This window comes from Ochotona princeps, chromosome 23 (assembly GCF_030435755.1).
Source record: "Ochotona princeps isolate mOchPri1 chromosome 23, mOchPri1.hap1, whole genome shotgun sequence".
Taxonomy (NCBI): domain Eukaryota; kingdom Metazoa; phylum Chordata; class Mammalia; order Lagomorpha; family Ochotonidae; genus Ochotona; species Ochotona princeps.
The window spans coordinates 5,318,837-5,342,457 of NC_080854.1; the positions used below are offsets into that span (position 1 = coordinate 5,318,837).

Genomic DNA, 23,621 nt, shown 5'->3' on the forward strand with positions numbered 1-23,621 from the left:
GTGGGTGGCCTGAACTCCTGCTCCGTCACCTCACAACGGGCCATCAGTCATCTTCTGTGACTCCTCAGTCTTCCTCTCTTCCAATGCACAGCAATCATCCTCACATGAAGCTCCTCCCGCAACAGCTGCCCAGGAGCATTCCCTGATTCTCACCTCTTTCCTCTAGTTTGTCCTTTAGGACACTGACAATGGAGATCTTCCTCAAATGCGAAGCTGATCACAGCACCATTTAAGGAGAATCCTTCAACTGCTGCTCACTACTTTTAGGATAGAACTCAAGCTCCTCGTTCTGGCAGGCGGAGCTCTGCACTATCTGCCTACTTCATTTTACCTCGTCATCATCACATTCTGGTCGCACTGGTCTGTGTTCGGCTCTGGGAACACGCCAAATTCTCTTGTTTCACAGCTTTTTGCACTGTAGTTCCCTTTATCGTCAACATTCTTCCTCCCTGTGCTACACAAATCTCCCTCAAACTTCAAATCTTAGCACTGCAGTTTTTCTAAAAAAGATACATTTCCTTATTCCTATGATCTAGTATGCTTTCTTCTGAGCAAGAAGGACTCCAGATTCATAATTTCTTCTTTGACTTATGTAACTCCTGCTACTTCTAGAATACATATCACACCATCCTGTCGTCTCGCAGGAACTGACAAGGCTGGCTATCCATGCTCACTTTTCTATCGTTAGTGGAGAGAAGTCCCTCTTTTGGGGATAATAAATTAGTCTGTGTTCATGTATGGAAAGTTTTATACCTCCTGTTTTAATCTAAAGTGGCATAGGGCTAATCTGGAAAATTTGGTATCTTACATGTCAGAAAAAAAAATCTTTCTGTTAGCTTTATTAGCCAGTGCCACTAATTAGGACAGAGTTCTATAGTCTTCCATGACGATCTTCTGACACACGTATATAAAAAAGGATCATTTACTGCAATAAACAACTGATGCAAGTATTTCCCATGTTATAGAAAAGAATCACCTATCAACTTTTAACCTTTCAGCTTAAGACAAAATCACAACATTTGCATTTTGAATATTTATGTAACTATTTAAGTGAATTTTGAATACGGTGTGAAAAGCAGAAAGAGCAGGCTAGAAATTCAGACATAAGATTGTGTAATACACACATTCATAAAAATATTTTTATATTGCAAATATTTTCAAAAGTCACATACATAATTATAGAAATAAATTGGTCAAATTCTATTTATATCAAAATTAATACTCACATCATCTAAATCTGCTGTATCACCTTTTTCACTAGAAAAAAAATAAGTTAAAATCAGGTTTAACTTCAAAATGAAACTCAAAATTGTTTAATAATCTAAAACAGTGTTTGGGCATAAAAATTCCAAAAATTTACTTCCGTGTAAGACATTTAAAATGGCATTCTAGAGCAGGCAGATCATTTTTACAAATGGAAAGAGACAGGCTTCAACAACTGAAACACACATTTACCAATGTTTTTTAAAAATTAGCAAATAAGTCTCAATGGAGGGGTTTTTTGTTGTTGCTGTTGTTGATTAACTACAGTACACATTCTTCTAGAGACTTGAAGCATTACCAGGTTCTTTAAATATAGACATGTTAAGATTGCTTTCAAGCAGGATTTTTGAAAATGCGCTAAAATGAACATGGAATATCCTAGTCTCCATTACATACACTGGCCCAATATATCACGTGTAATTATCTTTAACATAAATAAATCTTCACTTACCAAAGAAGAGCAGCAAAAACAATTTAATAAATTTTCTGTCACTCCCTGAAAGTATCTGAGAATTTACACTTAGTGGATTGGCTCAAACCGAGGGGTGATAACTGTAAGGCTGATTTGCTTAGGCATGATAGCAACTGAGACTGAAAAAAATATATATTCAAGGAGAAGTGTAACAGAGAAACTCTGAATTCAACATTAAACTGTCAGAGCAAACTATCTCTAGTATTTAAACCATCCTACGATTTACAGGCTTAGCAACTGATCCTAAACATGACAAAGGTAGACGAGAAAGCGAAAGTGACGAGAGTGCTTCCGCCACCCAGGGAGCATCCTTCACTTGCAGCGTCCAAAGGTTTTATTTTAATGGATTGGTTCAAGCATTCTTGACTTCCGAGACCTGACTGTTTACTGACAAGGGAAGCAAGGAAAGTCATCTGCGCCAGAAAGCACTAACTTAGGATCCGATCAGCACCGCACTGACCTTCCCACGGCGGGCACAGAGCTGAGGCGCGGGTCATCCTTCAGCAAGTCATGACTGCTTTTGCTTTTCCCCTTCATGCTCTGGAAAGAAATGAAAAGGAGAATCACGAGTCAAGGAATAAACAGGCTCTAAAAAAGACACAATCAAGTCTAACACTGACACAGAGTGGTTAGCAAAGGTTGTATTCCACTCAAGTCCAGTACAAAAAGGCTACTGTTCCATCGTCTAAAAGTATTTCTTTCAAGAAGCGATACGTTATTAAAATGTCTGTTCTAGTTTTATTTGATTTGAAAGGCTGAGTTACAGAGAGCGGAGAGACAGAGACAGACCTTCCATGCACTGCCTCACTTCCCAAACGGCCACAATGGTGGAAGCAGCATGAGGAATCAGGAATGTCATCCAGCTTCCCCATGGGAGCAGGGACCTAAGGACTTACGCCATCTTTCACTGCTGTCCCAGGTACATTAGCAGGAGATGGATCAGAAATTACGCATCCAGGACAGGCACACTTGGGATGTCAGCATTACGAGTGGTGGTTAAACCTGCTACCTAAAATGCTGGCGCGCTCACCATGTCTGTTCATGATTAAAATGAAGCACTAGGGGCCCAGTGGCCTAGCGGCTAAAGTCCTCGCCTTGCATGCCCTGGGATCCCATATGGGCGCCGGTTCTAATCCCGGCAGCTCCACTTCCCATCCAGCTCCCTGCTTGTGGCCTGGGAAAGCAGTCGAGGATGGCCCAATGCTTTGGGACCCTGCACCCGCGTGGGAGACCTGGAAGAGGTTCCAGGTTCCCGGCTTCGGATTGGCGCAGCACTGGCCGTTGCGCTCACTTGGGGAGTGAATCATCGGACGGAAGATCTTCCTCTCTGTCTCTCCTCCTCTCTGTATATCTGACTTTGTAATAAAATAAATAAATCTTTAAAAAAAAAAAAGGAAGCACTAACTCCTTATCATGTCTCACCTGTAACTACACATCTAATTCTATAATACTGATAACCGAATAGATCCCAAGAGGAATTTTAAATGCTTATAGTTGTTCTTCAAATATAATGTCTATATTGCAGAGAATCATTTCTTAAAAGTAAATAGCTGTGTGTTCTCACGATGTTCCATTTAGCAAATGGCAGACATGTAGGACAGTCTCTCACGCCTTAAAACATTCCATAGTGACCAAATGTGTATAAAATGCCTTAGTTTTAAGATTCTCTGTGTATGTATATTTTTAGTATGCAAACAAAATACAAGATAAGAACTATGAAGTAACTACTTTATTACTACAACAACTTCTTATTTTCTAGTTTATTAAGTATATACTTTGTGGTGGGCCCTATGCTATGGATATTTCTTTTTGTTTAAAGATTTACTTATTTTTATTGCAAAGTCAGATATATAGAGAGGAGGAGAGACAGAGAGGAAAGTCTTCCGTCCAATGATTCACTCCCAAAGCAGCTGCAATGGCCGGTGCTGCACCAATCTGAAGCCAGGAACCAGGAACCTCCTTAAGGTCTCCCACGTGGGTGCAGGTCCCAAGGCTTTGGGCCATCCTTGACTGCTTTCCCAGGCCACAAGCAGGGAGCTGGATGGGACGCTTGGCTGCCGGGATAAGAACCAGTGCCCATATGGGATCCCAGCGCATTCAAGGTGAGGACATTTGCCGCTAGGCTACCGTGCCAGGCCCTATGGATAATATTTCTACCCTCACTCTCCCCAAATGAAGAAATACCAAGTGGTCGTTATTAGCTCCACTTTACAGATGATTCGAGATACGTTAATTAGTGCTCACAGAAAGAATCAGTGGTAGGGGATGCACAATTGTACCCAGGTCGGTATGACGAAAGCATATCAGAACAGGTCCCTGCCACCAAACCCTGGCCTGGCTGTGGATCTGCAGCCTGCTGTTCCTCAAACTTCCCCAGGATGGGACAGGATGCTTAAAAACCTTCAGTCTTGGTGTGCAAGCTGTTCATGACCCCTCCCCTCCAACTAATCATAAAATGAACAGAAAGAGGTTAGAGTTCACAGAAGCATTTCTCTTCATAAATTATGGCCACTGAGATCTTAAAATGTCAAATACAGGGAAACACAAACACCTCTCACCCCATCTACCACTACTATTCTGAAAACAGGTTCTTATATTTGACGTGATTATCTCTGAGGTCCAATGTAGACTAGAAATGTACATACATGACGAAATAACAGATTTCTAAAATTTCTCCACTGACGTGGAGCTCTCCATATTTGAGGATCAAGTCAATGAAAACATGCTTATAATCCAATTTCAAAAACCTTTCTCAATTAATCTAGTCTACCACTTGGAATTTTAAAAAGTCAGAGAATCAGAATTATGTTATCCACATTTCCAATTCCATAACCTTAGTGAAAAGTGCTAAAAAGTCAACATGTCAACTTCTTTTTTTAAGATTTATTTATTTTTATTAGAAACACAGATTATACAAACAGAAGGAAAGACAGAGAGGAAGATTTACATCCATCCGCTGGTTCACTCCCCAGATGGCTGCAACAGCCAGAGCTGAGCTCATCTCCCACGTGACTGCAGGGTCCCAGATCTCCCATGTGACTGCAGGGTCCCAGGGCTTTGGACCATACTCCACTGCCTTCCCAGGCCACAAGCATGGAGCTAAACGGGAAGTGGAGCAGCCAGGACATGAACCAGCATCCAATTGGGATCCTGGTGCTTGAAAAGTGAAGATCAGCCAATCGTTCCATTGCACTGGGCCCTCAACTAATTCTTGAAAAGGTCTATCCAGCTATGAAAGGGAAAAGGGAAAAAAATGTTAAAACAAACAAACAAACAAAACCAGAAGATGGTATGCTAGAAGAATACGGGACAAAAAGATGGTAACTGGACCAAGGTAACTAATAATGCATAAATTATGGGTATTACTACAAAATCCATGCCATCTATAGCATGATTTCTTTAGACTTCTTCCCTACAAAGCAAGGAAAAAAAAAAATAGAAGCCCTGCCTGTTCTACAGAAGAGAGCTAAATGAGGTATATACAAAAACACACCATCAACAGAAAGGATTTAAAGTAGAACAAAGCTAAAGCATCTACTCATGCTGCTTACTCTAAAATTCCTTTGCGCTGCACCTCTAGTCCCCAAACAGCTCTCTACTTGAAGCTCTTGCTCTATGAATGAGCTACATAATTTCATTTATTAACAAATGCTAGCATATATGAATGTAACTTTGTTTAAAGCCCAGCTACACAATTTCATTTATTAACAAATGCTAGCATATATGAATGTAACTTTGTTTAAAGCCCCGCGCCATAGCCCAATCCTCGGCCTTGTAGTATCAGCACCGCACACGGATGCCACTCAGTATCCTGGCAGCTCCACTTCCCACTCAGCTCCCTGCTCGTGGCCTGGGAGAGCAGTGTAGGATGATCTAAGGCCTTGGGACCCAGCACCCACATGGGAGACCTCGAAGAAGCTCCTGGCTCCTGGCTTCAGATATGCTCAGCTCCGGCCACTGCGGCTGCCTGAGGAGCAAACCAGCAGATGGAAGATCTTTCTCTTGGTCTTCCTTCTCTCCGTAAATCTGCCTTTCCAATACAAAATAAATAAGTGTTTAAATAAAAAAAAAATGGGTCTTTTTTATGCTGTATTGCTGAAGGTTGCTATGATAATTGATTTTAAGTGTCCTTGACACAAAAAAATTATTGGTATCAATGCACATGTTAATTAGCTTGGTAAAATCTCTGTGCAATGTATATATATTTTTTCAACATATTATATAAAATAAATATATACAATTTTTGATCATCACTTTAAAATTATTTTTAATTTCTAATTTGATTTTTAGATGCAGTTCTTATATACTGCCCCAAACTCACTTTGTACAGTTCAAAAGGAAAACAGTAAGTTTATTTCATAATTTAAAACTGCGCTCAACAGCGACAGAATGTGTAAATCTGAATTATCATTGTCATTTCAAATGTCAGTTAACATTTTAAACTGAATTAAAAGCAATGTGTGTTTTAGGCCAATCTTCCAATGTAAGTAGCCTCCCTGTATCACCTAGTCAAAAAATACACGGGGGGAGAACTGAAACAATTAAGAGACAATTCCAAAGAAAGTGAGAATGAGTTCAGACATTTCTCTTTAACACCAATGCGTTCTATTTTTCTTAATTATCCCATCAGGTAACAATTACTTCAAAGGAAGAACAAACCCAAAATGTCTTTTTAAATCTTTATGATTACATAAGATTCCTAAAAAGGTTTAGCTGCTGAACAAAATGCTAAGTGTACATAGTGAATTCAGTATAAAGAGCTCCACAGCTAAGTTAGAAACTGTTGCACACACACGTGAAAATGAATATCAAAGGAGAGGTAGGAGAGTCACATCCGTATTTGGAACTTCATAAAGGTGTTTACAGCCTAATCCCCAGAAGTGGTGAATGTTCATCTATATGGTAAAAGCAGACTTCGCAGATAAATTAGGGACTTCTAGGAGAGGTGGTTTACTCTGAATATGAGAGTGGAAAGTCTGTGAGTGAGAGAAGAAAGCAAGAGAGGCAGTTACGGAGAGGTGCGGCAGGAGAAACATTTTACCAGTGACTACTGACTCGGCAGACGGAAGGAGTCACACCAAGGAATCCAAAGATTGACTGATTTACTTGCTTGCTTACTCTGGAGGAGTTACAAAGAAACTTTGATCCTCTGCTTCTTTCCCCAGATGGCCACAATGCGCAAGGCTGAATCAGCCAATCCCAATCCCCCAGATGGGTGACAGGGCCCCAAGCATCTGCGCCGTCATTCTCCTGCTTTCCCCAGACCGTTAGCAGGGAGCTGGATAGAAAATGAAGCCACTGGGACTCAAACTGCTCTCCCTATGGGATGCCAGTGACACAGGCTATGGCGTCAGCAGCTACCCCACAGTGCTACAACTTGGATATGAGCCCAGGGAAACTTATTTCAGACTTCTGACCTCCAGCATGGAAAATTCTAATTATATTTTGAGTCAACCCAAAACACTAATTCATGACAACAGCAACATGAAACAAAAAAGTTTAAAATCTTTTTAAAAATTATTAAATATAAACAAGCAGAAGATGACAGCAGAAACACTTTTGTAAATGAGCCTGTTTTACTCTGCTGACAGTCCCTGCACAGAGACAGCCTAGCAGCATCCTTTCTTACACACCGTGACCTCCTACCAGTAGGGGAAAAGTCTACTTCACAGAATAAACTAGAAGAGAACAAAACTTTCTTTCACTTTCAAAATGGGAAAACTTGTTGGTCACTTTTTGTGGGTGAGAAAAGGGTCTTCTAGAATTTTAGATTTGAAGTAAATGTTAACACATCTTGTAATAAGGTGCAACCTCATTGAGGTATCAAAATCTAGTTGTTGAGATACTAAGAGTATAAGACAACGGACCTGTCACTTCTCTTGCCTTTTGAAACCTATCTGAATGATTAGAAGCTTTTCTCTAGAAAGTGTTTTCAAAGTATTTTGCATTATAGATAAGGCTTCATGAATGAATTTTAAGCCAAAACAAATATGAAATTTTCATTAGAAAATAATAATGAAGACTCTTCTGGATACAAAATGTTTCAAATATTTGCATTCTAGGATCATATTTTTTACTGCTGCAAAGCGTATCCTGTCCCGTAAGCACTTCCTATGTGAGATGGTTCTGGCATCACCCCCATCCTCCTCACTACTCCTCTTACCCTCCTACGTGAGATGGTTCTGGCATCACCCCCATCCTCCTCACTACAATCTCTTACCCTGGACCCAACTAGTCTCTCAGGATCTTTCCTACATGTGTTCAGAACTAAAACTCATGATGCCACTGAAATCCAAACGACGCAGGCAACATCTAACTCGTTACTCTACAGGCTTACTCTCAGTAATTCAGTTAGAACTTGTAGGCTATTAAGTTACATCTATTCAGCTAATTTCATTGAACCAAAGTGCAGAATTTACATAGGTTCCTATTACACTGTACTCACTAGTTCAAATAATCAGACACACACTGGTAACAAAGTACTCTTTGGGCAGAAGTATTCAATTAGCAATAAACCCAGCTGGCTGCACTATCTCCCAGATCGCATTTCACCATGTTGTCTGCAACAACAGCATGCCTGGGCCTGACAATGTGCTTTTCTGAATTCAAGAGATGATTATTATGGCTTCTATCATGCAATCCTATCAAAAAGGAAATGAAGTCAGTCTGGTAAGTCACTTAACTGGAGTTTCAGTTTCCTCATCTATAAAAAGAGGAAGTTGGACTAGATTCTTTTAAGCTATAAAATTCTATGATTCTAAAGAGATTTTATCAAGTTGTATAAAGATACTGAAATAAACAAGGAAAGCTGACCCATGTGGGAGAGGTACCTTGTCCTGAACAGATGAGCGGGGTGAAGAAGTGTGTGTAATCTCACACTTATGATCCATAACCCAGAGGGGATTCGCTCTCACTTCTCTTTTCTCATAAACTAAGGCTTCAATTCAGACTTTACCAATTCACTTGGGATCTGTCAGACAGGTTCTGGAATAGAGCTTAACACTGTGGAGTCACTGAAAAAAGAAACTTGATAAGCAAATGAATAATGAAACAATTACTTTTAAGCCCTTCAGAAATATGTGGTTTCATGCAACCGCCGAGGCTGCAGAGTACTGTCATTACACAAGACATCTGCTTGGCTTCGGCTCCAGTTTGTTCATACATTTCAAGATAGGAAAGCAAAACAATTTTTAATGTATTTTTCGTCATATTTTTCCAATTTTCAGATGACCCTTCCTTTTTCTCACCAAGGTTTTATCCAAAAAGCAAAATGTATCTGAGTGGTGTTTGAATGGGGAATGATATACAGCAAAATAAACTAAAGATGTGTGTCCATTTAGGTTTTCTTCAGAAGGGATCTCAAGCATTCCTGAGCGATCTTCTTTGCTCCTTGACAGGACAGGTGAGAATCTTATGCACATGGAAAATGGCTTGTTGCTGTGTCAGAACGCTCAGTACACACCCTCACTACCTAAGGCTGTGTCTGCTGTTGTCATGGTCCCTAGGAAGGTGCTAAGGAAGGCCCCTCAGCTGGCGGTGTCACACAGAATGGTTCCCCCACCAGCACCATGAATGTTGAGCTGCTGGCAACATTTTCAACCATTCCTTAAGAATGCTTGAACATGGGTCCAGCATGATGACCTAATGGCTAAAGTCCTCACCCTGAATGCGTCGGGGTCCCATATGGGTGCCGGTTCTAATCCCAGCAGCCCTGTTTGCCATCCAGCTCCCTGTTTATGGCCTGAGAAAGCAATGGAGAACAGCCCAAAGCCTTAGGATCCTGCACCCACGTGGGAGACCTGGAGAAAGCTGCTGGCTCCTGGCTTCGCATCAGCTCAGCTCCAGCTGTTGCGCTCACTTGGGGAGTGAATCATCAGACGGAAGATCTTCCTCTCTGTCTCTCCTCCTCTCTGTATATCTGACTTTGTACTAAAAATAAATCTCTAAAAAAAAAAGAAAATGCTTGACCACGAGGCTTCCAGCCTCTATATAGTAAGTATGACCATATTAGAGACGGATATTCTTTAGCTTTCCAAGAATAAAGTACCAATGCCAAATTTCACATATTATTTTAAAACATATGACTTTCAAAAACCTTTTTCAGACTACATGATTTATCAAAATATGGACTATCTACCTCTTTATATCCCAGCCTTAGCTGGTACACATTATTTCTGCATTAGAAGAAGAAAATGAGGCTCAAAAAGACCAGTAGAATGTCAGTGGGAAATGATGGTTCAATACAAGGCTGTATGCAGGGTATTCCTATTCACATCGCACTCAGAGTCTATCATAAACACACAGCCCAAGACCCTTCACAATTAATAAAGCAGAAAGCACAGTGTATAAACTTAGAGCAGTATGCAGTGAAGACATAGTCATAGGCTTCTTGTGTAATAAATCAAAACTTTTTGAAAAAATGTGAAGTATCACATGAAAGTTAGCTTAAAGAAATACAGATTAGACAAAAATCTATAAAACTTTTGAAAAGTGCGCATTTTAGGTGCTGGGGATAAATATTACATCGACATCTAGAACAGGGTAGGACATTTCAGGCAGGGAAAAGAACATGTCCTTTTGGCCAAGGGAAAAGACAAGGCATCCCACATGAAACAGCTAACTTAGGCAACCTAAATAACTAACAAAAACAAAAAACAAACAAACAAAAAACAACAAAAAAGAAAAATTCAGCTTTGGCTACCTGTTCATGCTGGGTCTCCCACATTACTTGAAGGAGTTCCAGGGTGGTCTCTGACCTGTTCATTCTGGGTCTCCCACATTACCTGGAGGAGTCCCAGCGTTGGTCACTGACCTGTTCATGTTGGGTCTCCCACATTACCCTGAGGAATCCCATGAGGTCACTGAAAGCTCAGCTTCCCAGGCTTGAACTTGGGAAGATCTGATTCTGTGAGTCTATAATGAGTCTAGTAATTTTAATTATTAAAAAAGAACAAGTGATTTTTATCAGCCTGGAAGTTTAAGACGCCCTAGACTAAAGGTCAGAGTTGGCAAAAGGGAATTATGGAAACACAATCTTGAAACAATAACCCAAAGAATTTGACCTCATTTTTATACTCAAGATTTTAAGTTTCAGAAAAGTTATTTTCATAGTCACACATCTAAGGAACAAAAGAACAAGACTTGTTTGTAGAATGCTGAACAATCACAGGCAGATGTAATAAAAGTCTGAGCAGAAGCAGCAGCAAAATAAATTCAAAGGAAAAATGGATCTCGGATAAATTTTAGACGAAAAATTAAAAATAGAAAATCAGAACTGACTCTAAAGTTCATCACTGGAGGATATACATACCAGAAATAGAAAGCACAAAACAAAACAGATACACGCTTGGAAAAGGACAATGAGTTAAACCTTGGCTAGGGTTTGGGCGAGAGAGCTAGCCAAGAGGGATTAAGTTTATCGTTTAGCACCCATCATTATGTCAGAGGAGAAAAATATGATATGATACATACTGAGATAACAATATTTACTTGATAACGGACTGTGAATTTTAATTTTTGGGCTGACAGCAAAGATTTGACTTGTCTTTCTGGACGGAAGTGTTTCTCACATGTAAGAGAAAATACAGAGCGAGTTGATACACTTTGTGGTGGTGGTGTACTTTCACATTCCAATCTTCCAACAAGCACAAATTACATCTAGAGTATAAATTTACACTATTCAGTGTAATTGAAACATAATTTTTTTTTTCTATTTTCTACAATGGAAGACATCAGAAAGAAGACAAGCTTTCAACACTTGATATGCTGTTGTGGTAAAATGGAAAAAAAATCAACTGATTTCCTACTGAAGTCAATCTCAAAGTAACTGTGAACAAAACTTACTTTAGACCAGAAATTCAACTTCACAAACAAACAGGTAGAAGCATGAACTCCTTCCTCCTACCCTTGCGCTCCAAGGCTATGCAACCCACCATCCAGGACCGCATGAGAGTTAGGGAAGGCAGTGGAAAATTTCACTGGATACAGCAAGCAGCCTCCCAACAAGGAATAATTTACAACTGGTGAAACTTCTGACAAGCTGGTCTTGATGCCTTGTACACAATTCGCAGTTATAATAAAGATCTAAAACACTTACAAAAAACCTAAAGTCAAAAATCTGATTCTTTCAACATGATCTGGGTTCAACATGTGACTTAACCTGAGTATGTCAGGTTATAAACATAATAGTGATAAAGACATCTATATTGCAGGGCCGTTGTAGGGACCAATAAGATTAATGTTTAGTTCAGTTCAATGATGGGAAAATATATCAGTATAGTCGGGAAGCTCCTCAGAGGTCTTAAATGGAACATCACGGAAGGAGGCATTTAGCTCTCTGCCAGAGTAGGAGTTGAGGGAAGGTGGCAGATGGGGGCAGAGAGGAGGCGACAAGGCTGTTAAATTTTAAAGAAAAACAGAATGTAGACACAGGAAAGAGCAGATGTTGGACAAAAGGAAAAAGAAGGAAGGGGAAGCTGAAGGGAAGGCATGGATATGGAGGGAAATTTGACATCTTCACAAAATCACAATGAAGGGAACCCTGGCAAGTCCCAGATCTAACATCTGTAGTTTTGTCCATTCACACATACGCTAACAGAATCATGACATACAGTAGTGCTTTTATTTTTAATGAGGTAGAACTTGAATCACGTGAAGTTAATAATTTGACACCTTTAAAGAGACTGATTTCTGATACTGAAGTGTCAGAATGAGTGCTGAAGTTGATGAAGAAAAAGGTCTCATATAACATTAAATTTAGTTTTGATAAGCTGAAGTCTAAAGAATTTATGAATGAGGGATAAGATACCCCCAAAATAATTAGCTGTATCTTCTAAAACTTAAAATATTGATGTCCAAATAGCAGGTAAATGAAACCATAGTATCAAATAACTCACAGATGTCATAAAGAGCAAGAAAAATTACGAACATATTATTTCCCACAGATGTACATATCAGTCCAGTTTTAATGCTAACAGTGCAAGTGGAACGCTGCCTACACACCCAGCATCTGTCTAGCAAAACCATGCGCATTAATAAATAAAATGCATACAGATATAGTAGTAAAGAAAAATATAATAATAATGTGCTTCTAAGGTCTTATTATTAGCTCTGTAAGAAACAGACGACTGTGAAACAACTAAGGCAGCACTATGTTATAACTTAAAGGATCTCAGCAAGACTTCGAATCTAATCATTTGGGTTTCAGAACTACATTGTAAAAACCTTAGAGGATTATTTCCTGGGATGATGACAAAAACAACGGAACCACTGCTTGAAACAGTGACTTGATACTGTGCTTCTGTGATGACTCTTGTGACGAGCGTGGAACTGAGGAAAACCAACTTTTGGGTCTGTTGGAAGGACTGGAAGAACGAAAGTTTGAACACAATGTACCTGCTTGCAGTTCCCAGCTACAGACACTTGTGGGTTACGTGACTCTGAACAGACTGTAACCTATCTATGCTTCAATTTTTGTCACAAGGGTAATAATACCCATCTCAAAAGGAATGGGAGGAAATGAAATCAACAAAATACATGTTATTAACAGTAAGATGGATGTAAGTATTTTAGCTTGTATCTATTATGATAACCATCAGCAGCAGCATTTGGGAAATCAAACAAATAGCAATGGAAATCTGAATAAATTCAAACACTCAAGAAACTTCTAGTTTTTACAAAAATATGCCAAAATTTGAAATAATAATTTCAATACATATTTAACAAAATTCATTTAAAAAAATAATTATATTTAACAAAAATTATAGACAATTTTAGGAGGTGAATTATCTCAAAAGTTGCAATATTACAGCAGGAGATAATATTCAGAAGATAAGTTTAGAGATTACCTGACTAACTCGATTTACTTCTTCCTCTTCTTCCTCAGCTTCCTCGCCAAATGACAGCAAACTAAAATTTCTAGTTAAAAAAGAGGACAAAAGAATGAAAAGAAGAAAATTAGGAAGAAAAAGATATATAAAACTTTATCTTACTTTCCAAAACAACAGAATATATTGTTGGAAAAACACGTTATTACACAGAACTACACTATATTTTCAGTATGCTAAGCCTTTGCTGTAAACCACTGATGTTCCATTCATTATAAAAAAAATTAATGACCATAAAGATGATCAAAATAAAAGAATTTTAAAAAAATTAATGAGCAGAAATCCATCCTGAGCATTACCACTGAATACACTGAATTAAACATGACAGAAATCACTAAACTGTTTCTATTTATCAAAACTGCCGGCAAAACAGAGATTTCTCAAAATGAATAAGTGTACAACTCTAAGAACATTAAAAATGGGGAACAATCAGTTTAGAATTGGTAAAACACATCAATACGTTAAAGTTAACAAGGTTACACAAAACTGCCAGGCAAGAAAACACTGGCAATAAACTTTGAATAGTATAAAAATAAAGAGTGGGCAAGAAATCATTTTCGTCTTTCGAAAACTAGCAGTAAACAAGGAGTACCACACATCCCTAATATATTCTGAGAACAAAACAGAACTCACACCAAAACGCCAACTTTGTCCAGATAAATCAGGTGATGAAACGCCGCATAGGAATAGGAGACGGCAAGCTTCCCTCCAGACACAAATCAGTCAACAGCAAAGAGTGAGGGCATCCAAGGAGATCAAACAGACAAGCTCCACTTCTATAGAAAGTTATTTTGCATCAACTGCTTGTTAAAGTGTCTGGCTAATGACTTAACAGGATATTCAGGGAAGAAGCAAATATGTATTGAATAGCTACACTACTGCGTGCCTTCCACACAGCCCTGATGAGTTCCTCTGTGTAACCATCAGGTATTTTACTTACTAAAATCTTTCTATTCTAAGCCAAGGCAACTGAAGTTCAGGAAAATACTGTTTCTCATGAACTGTGTTTGTCAGAATCACATTCAGAAATAGGACTCTAAAATCTATAAATACAACAAAATCCCTAATAAGAATGCTACAGTTCAGTAAACAGCAAATTGAACTCCAATCCTATTTAATAACATTCACAATATTAATAAGATAAAGAGACTTAACACAAAATACTGAAACTTATTTTAAAAAATTACTATTTTTTGAAGAATATCTTTAGGAAATAATCCAGAATATTACATAAACCTTTTGTGTAATAAAATGTTCTTAATATGACTATTTTTACAGCACCAAAAAGTGGTGGAAAATTTAAATTACAGTCTCTAAAAATATTCTCTACTTTCCAAAGGTTTCACAGGTAGTGACTGTTCATTGTAAAAGTTAAAATAAGTCTCTCTACAACTCACTTATTTGACTGATAAGTTATTTAGTTATAAGAAAAATAAAGTAAACCAAATGAATTAGCATTGCTTTTCAAGTGGAAGGCAGATCTCTCCAGTGGGATTACTTTGTGCCCTTGGCTTTCAGCTTCTTTTCCTCCTCTTCTGGTTTTTCTTTCTTTGGCTTTTTGATTTCCCTTGGAATGATGTCATCAAATGGATTAAACAAAACCTACAAAAAGGAATATTTTGAAAACATTATCCCACTTTTTTTTTATTCATTTCACAAAAAATTAAAAACCGTATTGACTGGGCACTGACATTAGAGTCAGTGCGTTCTTACCCACACAAATATTTATAATACAGTGAGACATTTGCACAAAGTATTTCCCCTTCCATGGCCTCATTGGATTCTGGCAACCATCTTTTATTATATTAAGAAAGTGATATTGTATTTTGTCTCCTTTTTGCGATAGGAAAAGTATTTAAGAAAACGTAAATGATACAGAGAAACAAACTGAGGTGTTTTCATCCAACATCAACGCTCCTAAGCCTTGCTTACTCAACAAAAGGTCACGATTAAATTCTCTAAGATGTCATTTCTTCAGGCTAAATAAACCAAATTCCTCTAACGTTCTAGTTAGAGTTAAGCTTTTCAATCACTGGATTTTCAGCTACAGTTTCAGCTTTGAGTTCAAAACACTTAATTTAAAATATCCTTCATCAGAAATTGTGCCTAAATAGGCAAAGAAAAAAAAAACTGTGATTTTTATTTAGTAAAACATCTTCATCTAACAGCCTAAAAAGAGTAGTAACCAATTCCTCTTAAATGACCATTTCAGTGCTACATCCCCTACGATTACACTCCCTACCTCACAACTCCTTATTTTGTGTGGGTTCCGTGGCCTTTCATCAGCATCGATGTCCACTTCCGTCAGCCGCAGCATGTTATATACTGTATCCCCTGTAACCTTAGCAGACCAAACAGAAAACGCAATTGCAAAGTACTGCACTCAGCTTTTAAATTAAGAGGAGTCTTTTTGAAATAAAAAAAACAACTTTCAAAATAATTTAAAAGAAAATCTCACATGATTACATAACAGCTTGTGTATTAAATCATACAAAGAAAATATCTTTATCTTTATGAATAAGCTTCTTGGGAAAGGCCCAATATCTACTTAAGATCAGCTTTTGCTAAAATAAAAATACAGTGCCAGACAACTTCTTACTGAATGGTCATTTTGCATTCAAACAGGATCCACAAGTTTAGATTCAGGCAGAATGAGCAAAATAATAACAATAGCGTAGTAAGCGCTCTGCAGATATTACTTGAGTTAAATCTTATAAATGTCTACAAATAGGAACTATCCTTTTCTTCCCTACACAGATGTGGAGACACACTCAAAGAAGGCAGAGAGCCAATACTTCTAACACGCTGTATGGTGTCTCTAATGTTAGCTTTAAAACACCAGTTGCAAAAACTGGTAGGAAATGGCAACTTAAATCTCATTTTTTAAGACACTCTGATATTTTAAAAATAATGGAGCAAAGGAGAGAATTTACAAATATCCCACCACCTGCTTTTGAGTGGGTCACAAGAATGTGTCGGTGCCGATTTCCTAAGCCATGATGTGAGGAGTTAAGCAGTAATACCGGGTTTTTTTCATGCCTTCAGTACTATTTAGTTAGCTTTTGTGAAACTTTTTAAAATATCATTTCTTGAACAAGCTTCTCCAACTGCACAAAGTTGTTCATTCCCTTCCATCATCACAAAATCTAGTTTTGCCCAGGATACAGGAGAAACACTTCTTACTGAGCCAGCAGGGGTGGGGGGGGCGGCTGACAGATGGTGCTCTCTCCCACGCCTAACAGTAGGCCCCAAAACGGTCACTTAGGAATACACTGGAGAAGGCAGGGGATTGAGACAAGATCCCCTTTCAAAGAGAGGTCCTGCCAATTCCACAGGAAGGACATGCCCCCGATGACTCTTGAGTGTATGCAGGATTAAACAGGTGTTGACATCTCCCACATTTCAGAGTCAATGTTACTCTCACTTTAAAGATGAGGGAATTCAGCATTAGTAAAATCAACTTTAGAGTACTAAATGTTATTACTTAAGTGTCTTTCTAAAAATGTAAAAACAATATTGGTTGAATACCATGGTTTCTAATACCAATATGATAGTTTTAAAGAAAAAAATCGAGTCAAAACTAATGATTGATTTGAAACACAGAGAAACACACACACACACACACGTTTTTGTATTTCAACACTTTCTTTTAAAAATAAGAAGTAAATATGCCCAGGAAAAAAATTTTTATGAAGAGAGTTCCTAGAAAAGTTGGTCACAGATATCATAAATTAAGGAATAAGATAGAACCAACGACCGAACTATAAGTTTAACAGAAGCAGACACAAACCTTTCCAAAGATGGTGTGTTTGTTATTAAGTTCATCTGCTCGGCCCAACGTGAAGAAAAACTGGCTGCCATTATCATGAGGACCAGCGTTTGCCATGGCAACCAGTCCTCTCCTATTAAAACGCAACCGGGAGTGAAATTCATCCTGAAGTACAAAGAAAGATTGAGAGACTGTGCTCAGTTAAGAAATACTTCACATTCGAATTGTTCACCTGGCCCACACAATCCTCGACTACTTCTCATAAAAAAGTGAAAATTCAACGGACATTTTAAGTATCATCAAGTCCAATATTTCTACTTCTACTGCTCTTGAACAGAAATCACTATCCTATAAATACATTCAAGACACGCAGACAAAGATCAGCGTATTTGTGGAAGGTGCCTGCCTACGCGCATGAATAGGGAGGGTCCTCAATTGGAAACAGACTATTTCCTGTGACTCATTCCCCTAATTCTTATCCCTGAAAAGCAATCTAAACTTTTAAAATCTATTTTTCAACAAAAAACGTTGAAGCTTCATCGTCTTCAATGATCCTTACCATCTCATTATAAATGTCATAAAACAATTTCTTTCTGAAAAATAAATTAATCTGTTCTGATTATGTTATGTGATTGCACTGTGTTTTTAAAAGTCCCAAGTTCAACCTTCCCTGAACTAATAACTGGTCCAATTTGCTAGTTTCGAAACAGTAGCAATAAGCCTTTGTCAGCCGATTCTCTCACATGATAGAGCTACGTAACCTATACGTTGGAATTTCCATCCAGACTTGATATTGTACCATACATAATGTGGCCACAAATGTAATCACTGGTTTTCGGAAATCAAGTTTTTTTTCTTTAATAAGTAATTCTCAAGAAATCTGCATGCAATGAATTATTTGTGTGTGTGTGTGTCCTGTATTTCACATGACCTAACAAAAAACTTAACAAACAGGTGTAGTACATGAAAGTAAGAAAGCAAAAAAATTTCATCAGGAAGGAATTGTCCAAAAAAGTTATTCTATTATACTAATAATAGAATAAAGGTATGTTTCCTAGTAGATGAAGGCAGTAAAACCATGAGACATCTCTTCGGTAACCTGACACCCACAGTTTTTCAAAATCACATTTTCTAAGGAAATGAAAGCAAACAGTTCAAGTATTTTTCTGAAGAGTCACACAGTTCCTCAATAGGAAATGAAAAGAAACTCGTTTTCAAAAACTCCCACATTCTAAGAGCTTTTGATGTTTGTTCATGCAAGGAACAGCATATTGGTACCATCAAGTTAATAATAATAACAGTTTTTACTTGAACCTACAGTTCTTAATATCTAAATTATGATATTGACTATTTTTTTTTCTTAAACCTATGGCTGATAGCTAAGAAATCACTGACTTAATATATCTTTTTCTAAAACTGATTTTGTTACTTTCATCTTTTATGGTTTTCCATTGTGATATGTGTCGCTGTCCCGCAGCGATAGACTTGGTGCACGGAGCCGATAATAACACACGTGGACCCTGACTGATGGTCAAAAGCCGAGGTTTATTAGTGGGATCAAACTTTATACACTGAGGGCCATACAGGATAAGGGAGGAAGTATTGAGCTCATCAACAAAACCATCAATGCTTTTGTTTGGAACTCTTTTGTCTTGTATATTCCACCAGGTGTTCTCATATACATACTCTCCACTCAACTGTTCTTATGCAAATGATATCCAATAAGGTATACAAAAGGTAGCCATTTGGTTATTCTCCTCCAAATATCCAACCAACTGTAATCCTGTGCTCGCTGACCTTTTAGGGTCACAATGTCCTCCTACAGGTATGTATTTTGTGCTGTAAATTACTGCATATGGTTTAAGATGTCTTGTCCTGTGGGTAGAACCTAATTGTGTAAACGCTAAGTTTACATGCTGAAGCCCTAGCCCCAATGGGAGTGACCTGGGTCCTTGAGAGCATGGTAAAGGTTACAACAAGGTCACAATGAGCCCCTCATCCAAAAAGGACCTTATACAAAGAACTTATCTTCTCTCTACTGTGAGGATTATCAGGGAAGGCAGGGAACAGCAAGCCAGAAAAACAGACCTTACCAGGAATCAGAAGGGCAGGCACCTTGATCTTACTATATGAGAAAGGCATTCCCACTGCTGAAGCCACCCAGGCTGCGGTATGTAGGGATTGCGGAATGAGCAGTCAACCACATATGCCACTTCTTGTTTACACAGATATTTTAAAGTAGAAGCACATATTCGCTATTGGAATAAAGGATTTACAGATCTGCAGCTATTACAGACATTAGGAGACACACTGTGATGTCTGTATTTTGAATAGCTTTTGCAGGACCCCACTGAGTTCCACCTGATTTCAATCTAGCATAAACGCTTACAGTAAGACTACTTAGGAAGAATGCTTGGTAGGACAAATGTTGCTCTTTATGCTGTATAATCTTAAGTATATGACATTTTGTGTATCAACATGGAGTTTTTTTTTTTTCTTTTCTTACGGTCCATAATCATTTCTGATTAAGCAATCTAAGTTGACTTGCCTTGAACGGGGCTCCATAGATAGACTCGCCACCAGTCCCTGTACCAGTAGGATCTCCCCCTTGAACTATAAAACCAGGCACAACTCGATGAAAAATGGTGTTATCATAATAAGCTGCAAAAGAAATAAAAATAATTAAAAATGCCTAAGATTAAGCCAATCGTCATCAGAGCTAATATACAAGTATATCCAATATTTCCTTTTCCAGAATGTTAATAGGCTTCCCTATTTCTTATAAAATACCTACTTTCCAAACAGCACATATTTCTGCAGAAACCATGATGATTGTTGTTTGTAGTTCTACATTTCTCTCAAACTCTGAAAGTACTGTTTTCAAAATAAAAATCTGAGTATCTTAGTACAGATCAGGGGTTGTAAACTGAACAAAGAACAGCACCAGCTGGATGTCCTATGGACCTCTGGTCATGTTTGGAACTATCTGGTTACCAAAACTAGAGGAGCCTACTGGCATCGAGAGAGAGAGAGAGAGAGAGAGAGAGAGAGAGAGAGAGAGAGGGAGAGAGAGTGAGAGAGAGAGAAAGAGAGAGAGAGGGGGAGTTGTATGAAACATAATTATACTGGTTTTGCAATTTCGCTCTCCTGCAAAACTTGAGCTTTTAATTCTTCACATTTTCTTCTGTTTCTCAGCTTTGGTAAGAGTTCCTTGAGGCCCCTCTGATGGTACGAGCTGCCTGACGCCGTGTCCTTCCTGCCTGCCAGAGCAATCACTCACAATGGTCTTTGCACATGTTTCTTTCTCAAGTATTTTTTGGCAGATTTTTTGTACTTCTGAGGGGAAGGGTGAGGGGTAAGAAAAGACAGTGTTCTGAGCATTGCTTCATGTCTTAAATATCACCCTAGTGTTTATCTGTTTGTCTTAATTAATACTATTTGGAGAGTTCTTGCTAAACCATACTAAAGGTATTAGAGATTCTCTTTCACACCTCGTGTCTAACCCAAAACTCTATTTTCTGATGCCCTGAATACCACTGGTAGTTTCTCAAAAATCAGACAAAACTTAGAACGATCATGATCTGTCACCACTGAAAATGCGTAAAACCCTACGTCATGTATTCTAGAAGCCAAGGAGGAACTGTAAAGAGGAATGCTTGGTTCCCTAAGAGAATATTCTGAGGGGAAAAAAAACATTCAGGTGGATGCATGATACTCTAGTTTTTGTTTTTAAGGAAGCAAAAATGGTTTGTGATGCGAATCAAACAAACAAAAGAAAGAGAGCTAGAGGTTCTGATGATAATAATATCTCTGAATGCTACATAACAGGCTTTGTGGAGAAGAACTGTGAAGACACTGAAAAGTGTATAGATCTCAACAATAAAAAGAGAGAAAACGTAGCACCAGCATGAGGCTGTATAAGACAGTGGAAACAGCAAGCAAATGCATAAAGAAACCTTCTACTCAAGGTATTTACTAAACGTATGTGGTTAGAACAATGACAAACCAATTAGAAGAAGCTAAGAAACCAAGCAACCCGTAGGCCCAGGGGCTCAAGCATCAGCTGAACAAATAAGAGGGGAAAGAAAATAAACATGCAGGAAACCAAGATCCAGTCACTACAGTGCAGGCATTCCGGAGAAGCAATGGGGAAACTTGATTTTATACTGGCTTCGCTGCAGCCCACAATGGAAGGTCTCAGAAAGAGATCCATTAAATAATGAGATTCGTAAATTAGTGAGAAAAGGAGAAAGAAATGGCCAGAGTTCTAAATTTAATAACTACTTGGATGAAAGTATCACAGAGAAGTAGCGGAGATCCTGGAGAGTCTCCACATATAAAGAGTGAGAGAGTAGAAGATGACAAAGGAGACCAAGAGGGATCCAAGGAGCTGCTGAGCTACAGTTCTCTGTGAAAATGCCATCTGGGGAGAACGCTTTACCTTCTGCTGCCTGGCACACTGAGTAATACCCCATGACTCATACCGAGGCTGACCGTCAGCAGGTGCATGTGAGATCAGTCTTCAAGGCTGTGCAAACTCTATTTCAGTTCCTTTGCACCTTAGCCAGTTTCTCCTACAGAAAAACGTCCGGGATTGTGATTACCTTCCAAACAAAGCTGAACAAAATTTCTGCAGGCTTTAGGAGCTTCCTTGGACCATAATTCTATGTCAATATCTCCAGCTGTAGTTTTCAGTAAGACCTGTAGAAAGAATAGTACATCATCTCAGAGGACATCAAGCGGACAGCCCCATCCCTAGGATACTGGTGTAGTCTGGCAGCTGGGAGTGGCTCCCTCCCTTCTCCCCTCCCCTCCCTCCCCTCTCCCCACCCCACACAGGAGGAAAGGAAACTGGGAGCATTCACCCATCCATCTTCCCCCACATCAGCACCTTCCCCACTCAGTGCGGTGGGTCTCATGGGCCTGCATGTTTGTCAACTACACGAACAACATCACAAATAAAACTAAAACCAAAAAAATTTAAAGATATAATATTAAAAAAGAATATCATGTCATTAACTGAAACTATCATTTTTCTTGACAATCAGTTGAACAAGTATTCAACTATTCAATTATTGATTTTTCACTTTTAACATATTAGAAATTTTGCTTGGATTTTGTTAATATATTCCTTAGCCCTTAAAGAATTGTAAAAGAACCAGAACTATAAGTGTATAACTTTTTTTGGATCTATTATGCTTCTTCTACAAAAAGAAGTATATTTCTTGAACACCTTCAATGTGTCAACTTCTAAGTATATTTCTTGAACACCTTCAATGTGTCAACTTCTATGTTGGATGTTTTATCTCATCAGCGCAAACAAAAAGACAGCTTCTATTGCTGCCATTTTATTATGCAAAACAGACTCAGATCCAACGTCTCATAGTGCATAACTTCAACCAAAAGCTGCTTAGCTTCAAAAATCTAGACTTTTCTCTAGAACTACAAAGCCCTTCACCTATTGTATACTATACTATACTATACTATACTATACTATACTATACTATACTATACTACACTACACTACACTACACTACACTACACTATACTATACTATACTATACCATACCATGCCATACTATAACTAGAAGAATACTCCTCAAGTTCGGGGACCTTCAAAACAACACGGCCACACTCCCTAGGCTCAACAGATTTAAATACAAAACAACAGAAGCAATGGTAACAACCCAATCTAACTTGCTCTCCCTGTCCTGGGATGGATGTATCTGGGATCCGCACTGAGCCCCTGGAGAGCTCCCTTAGCCTCAGGATGCACTGGGAACAGACTGCGGCTCCTTTCCTGATCTTCCATGAGGCTCTACGTATCGCCCCGTCACAGACTGCTTCTCAAAAGACAAGATTCTGCTCTACCTCGTTATCCCCTTGTACAGCTGAAATGCAGCACTACTGTTAGAAGAAACCTAGAGAGGTCTCCTCTTGCATTCCTAAAGTGATGATTCCAAACATTAGTGCGTGTGCCTCTCCATAGCAAACAAACAAAAAGGGGAGTGGTGGAGAGAGAAAGTAAGGGATTAGAGCACACACCCAAAATACACACATTAAAACACCTTACACTCTACATTGCATGTGTTTTACTAAAAATAGATGTACTATACCGCATGTATTGTATTTCAAAATCACAGAATTTTATAAGATTATATAAAAGATACTTTGAGTAATTCTTATTTTAGCTGTACCTCACTAAGGTACGACAAACCTTTTTTTTTGCAAC

At 38.5% G+C, this 23,621-nt stretch overlaps 1 protein-coding gene across 1 annotated transcript in view; it reads right to left on the reverse strand.

Moving 5' to 3' along the window:
• The window catches only part of CWC27 (CWC27 spliceosome associated cyclophilin), a 206,361-nt gene that overhangs the window by 177,091 nt on the left and 5,649 nt on the right, over positions 1 to 23,621 (reverse strand). Inside the window, exons 2-9 of the mRNA XM_004583738.3 lie at positions 21,994 to 22,090; positions 19,938 to 20,050; positions 17,411 to 17,554; positions 15,863 to 15,961; positions 15,119 to 15,222; positions 13,582 to 13,651; positions 2,196 to 2,275; positions 1,227 to 1,257 (exon numbers count right to left, since the gene is read on the reverse strand). Of these exons, the coding sequence (XP_004583795.2) occupies positions 1,227 to 1,257; positions 2,196 to 2,275; positions 13,582 to 13,651; positions 15,119 to 15,222; positions 15,863 to 15,961; positions 17,411 to 17,554; positions 19,938 to 20,050; positions 21,994 to 22,090 (738 nt within the window). The remainder of the gene's footprint in view (positions 1 to 1,226; positions 1,258 to 2,195; positions 2,276 to 13,581; positions 13,652 to 15,118; positions 15,223 to 15,862; positions 15,962 to 17,410; positions 17,555 to 19,937; positions 20,051 to 21,993; positions 22,091 to 23,621) is intronic.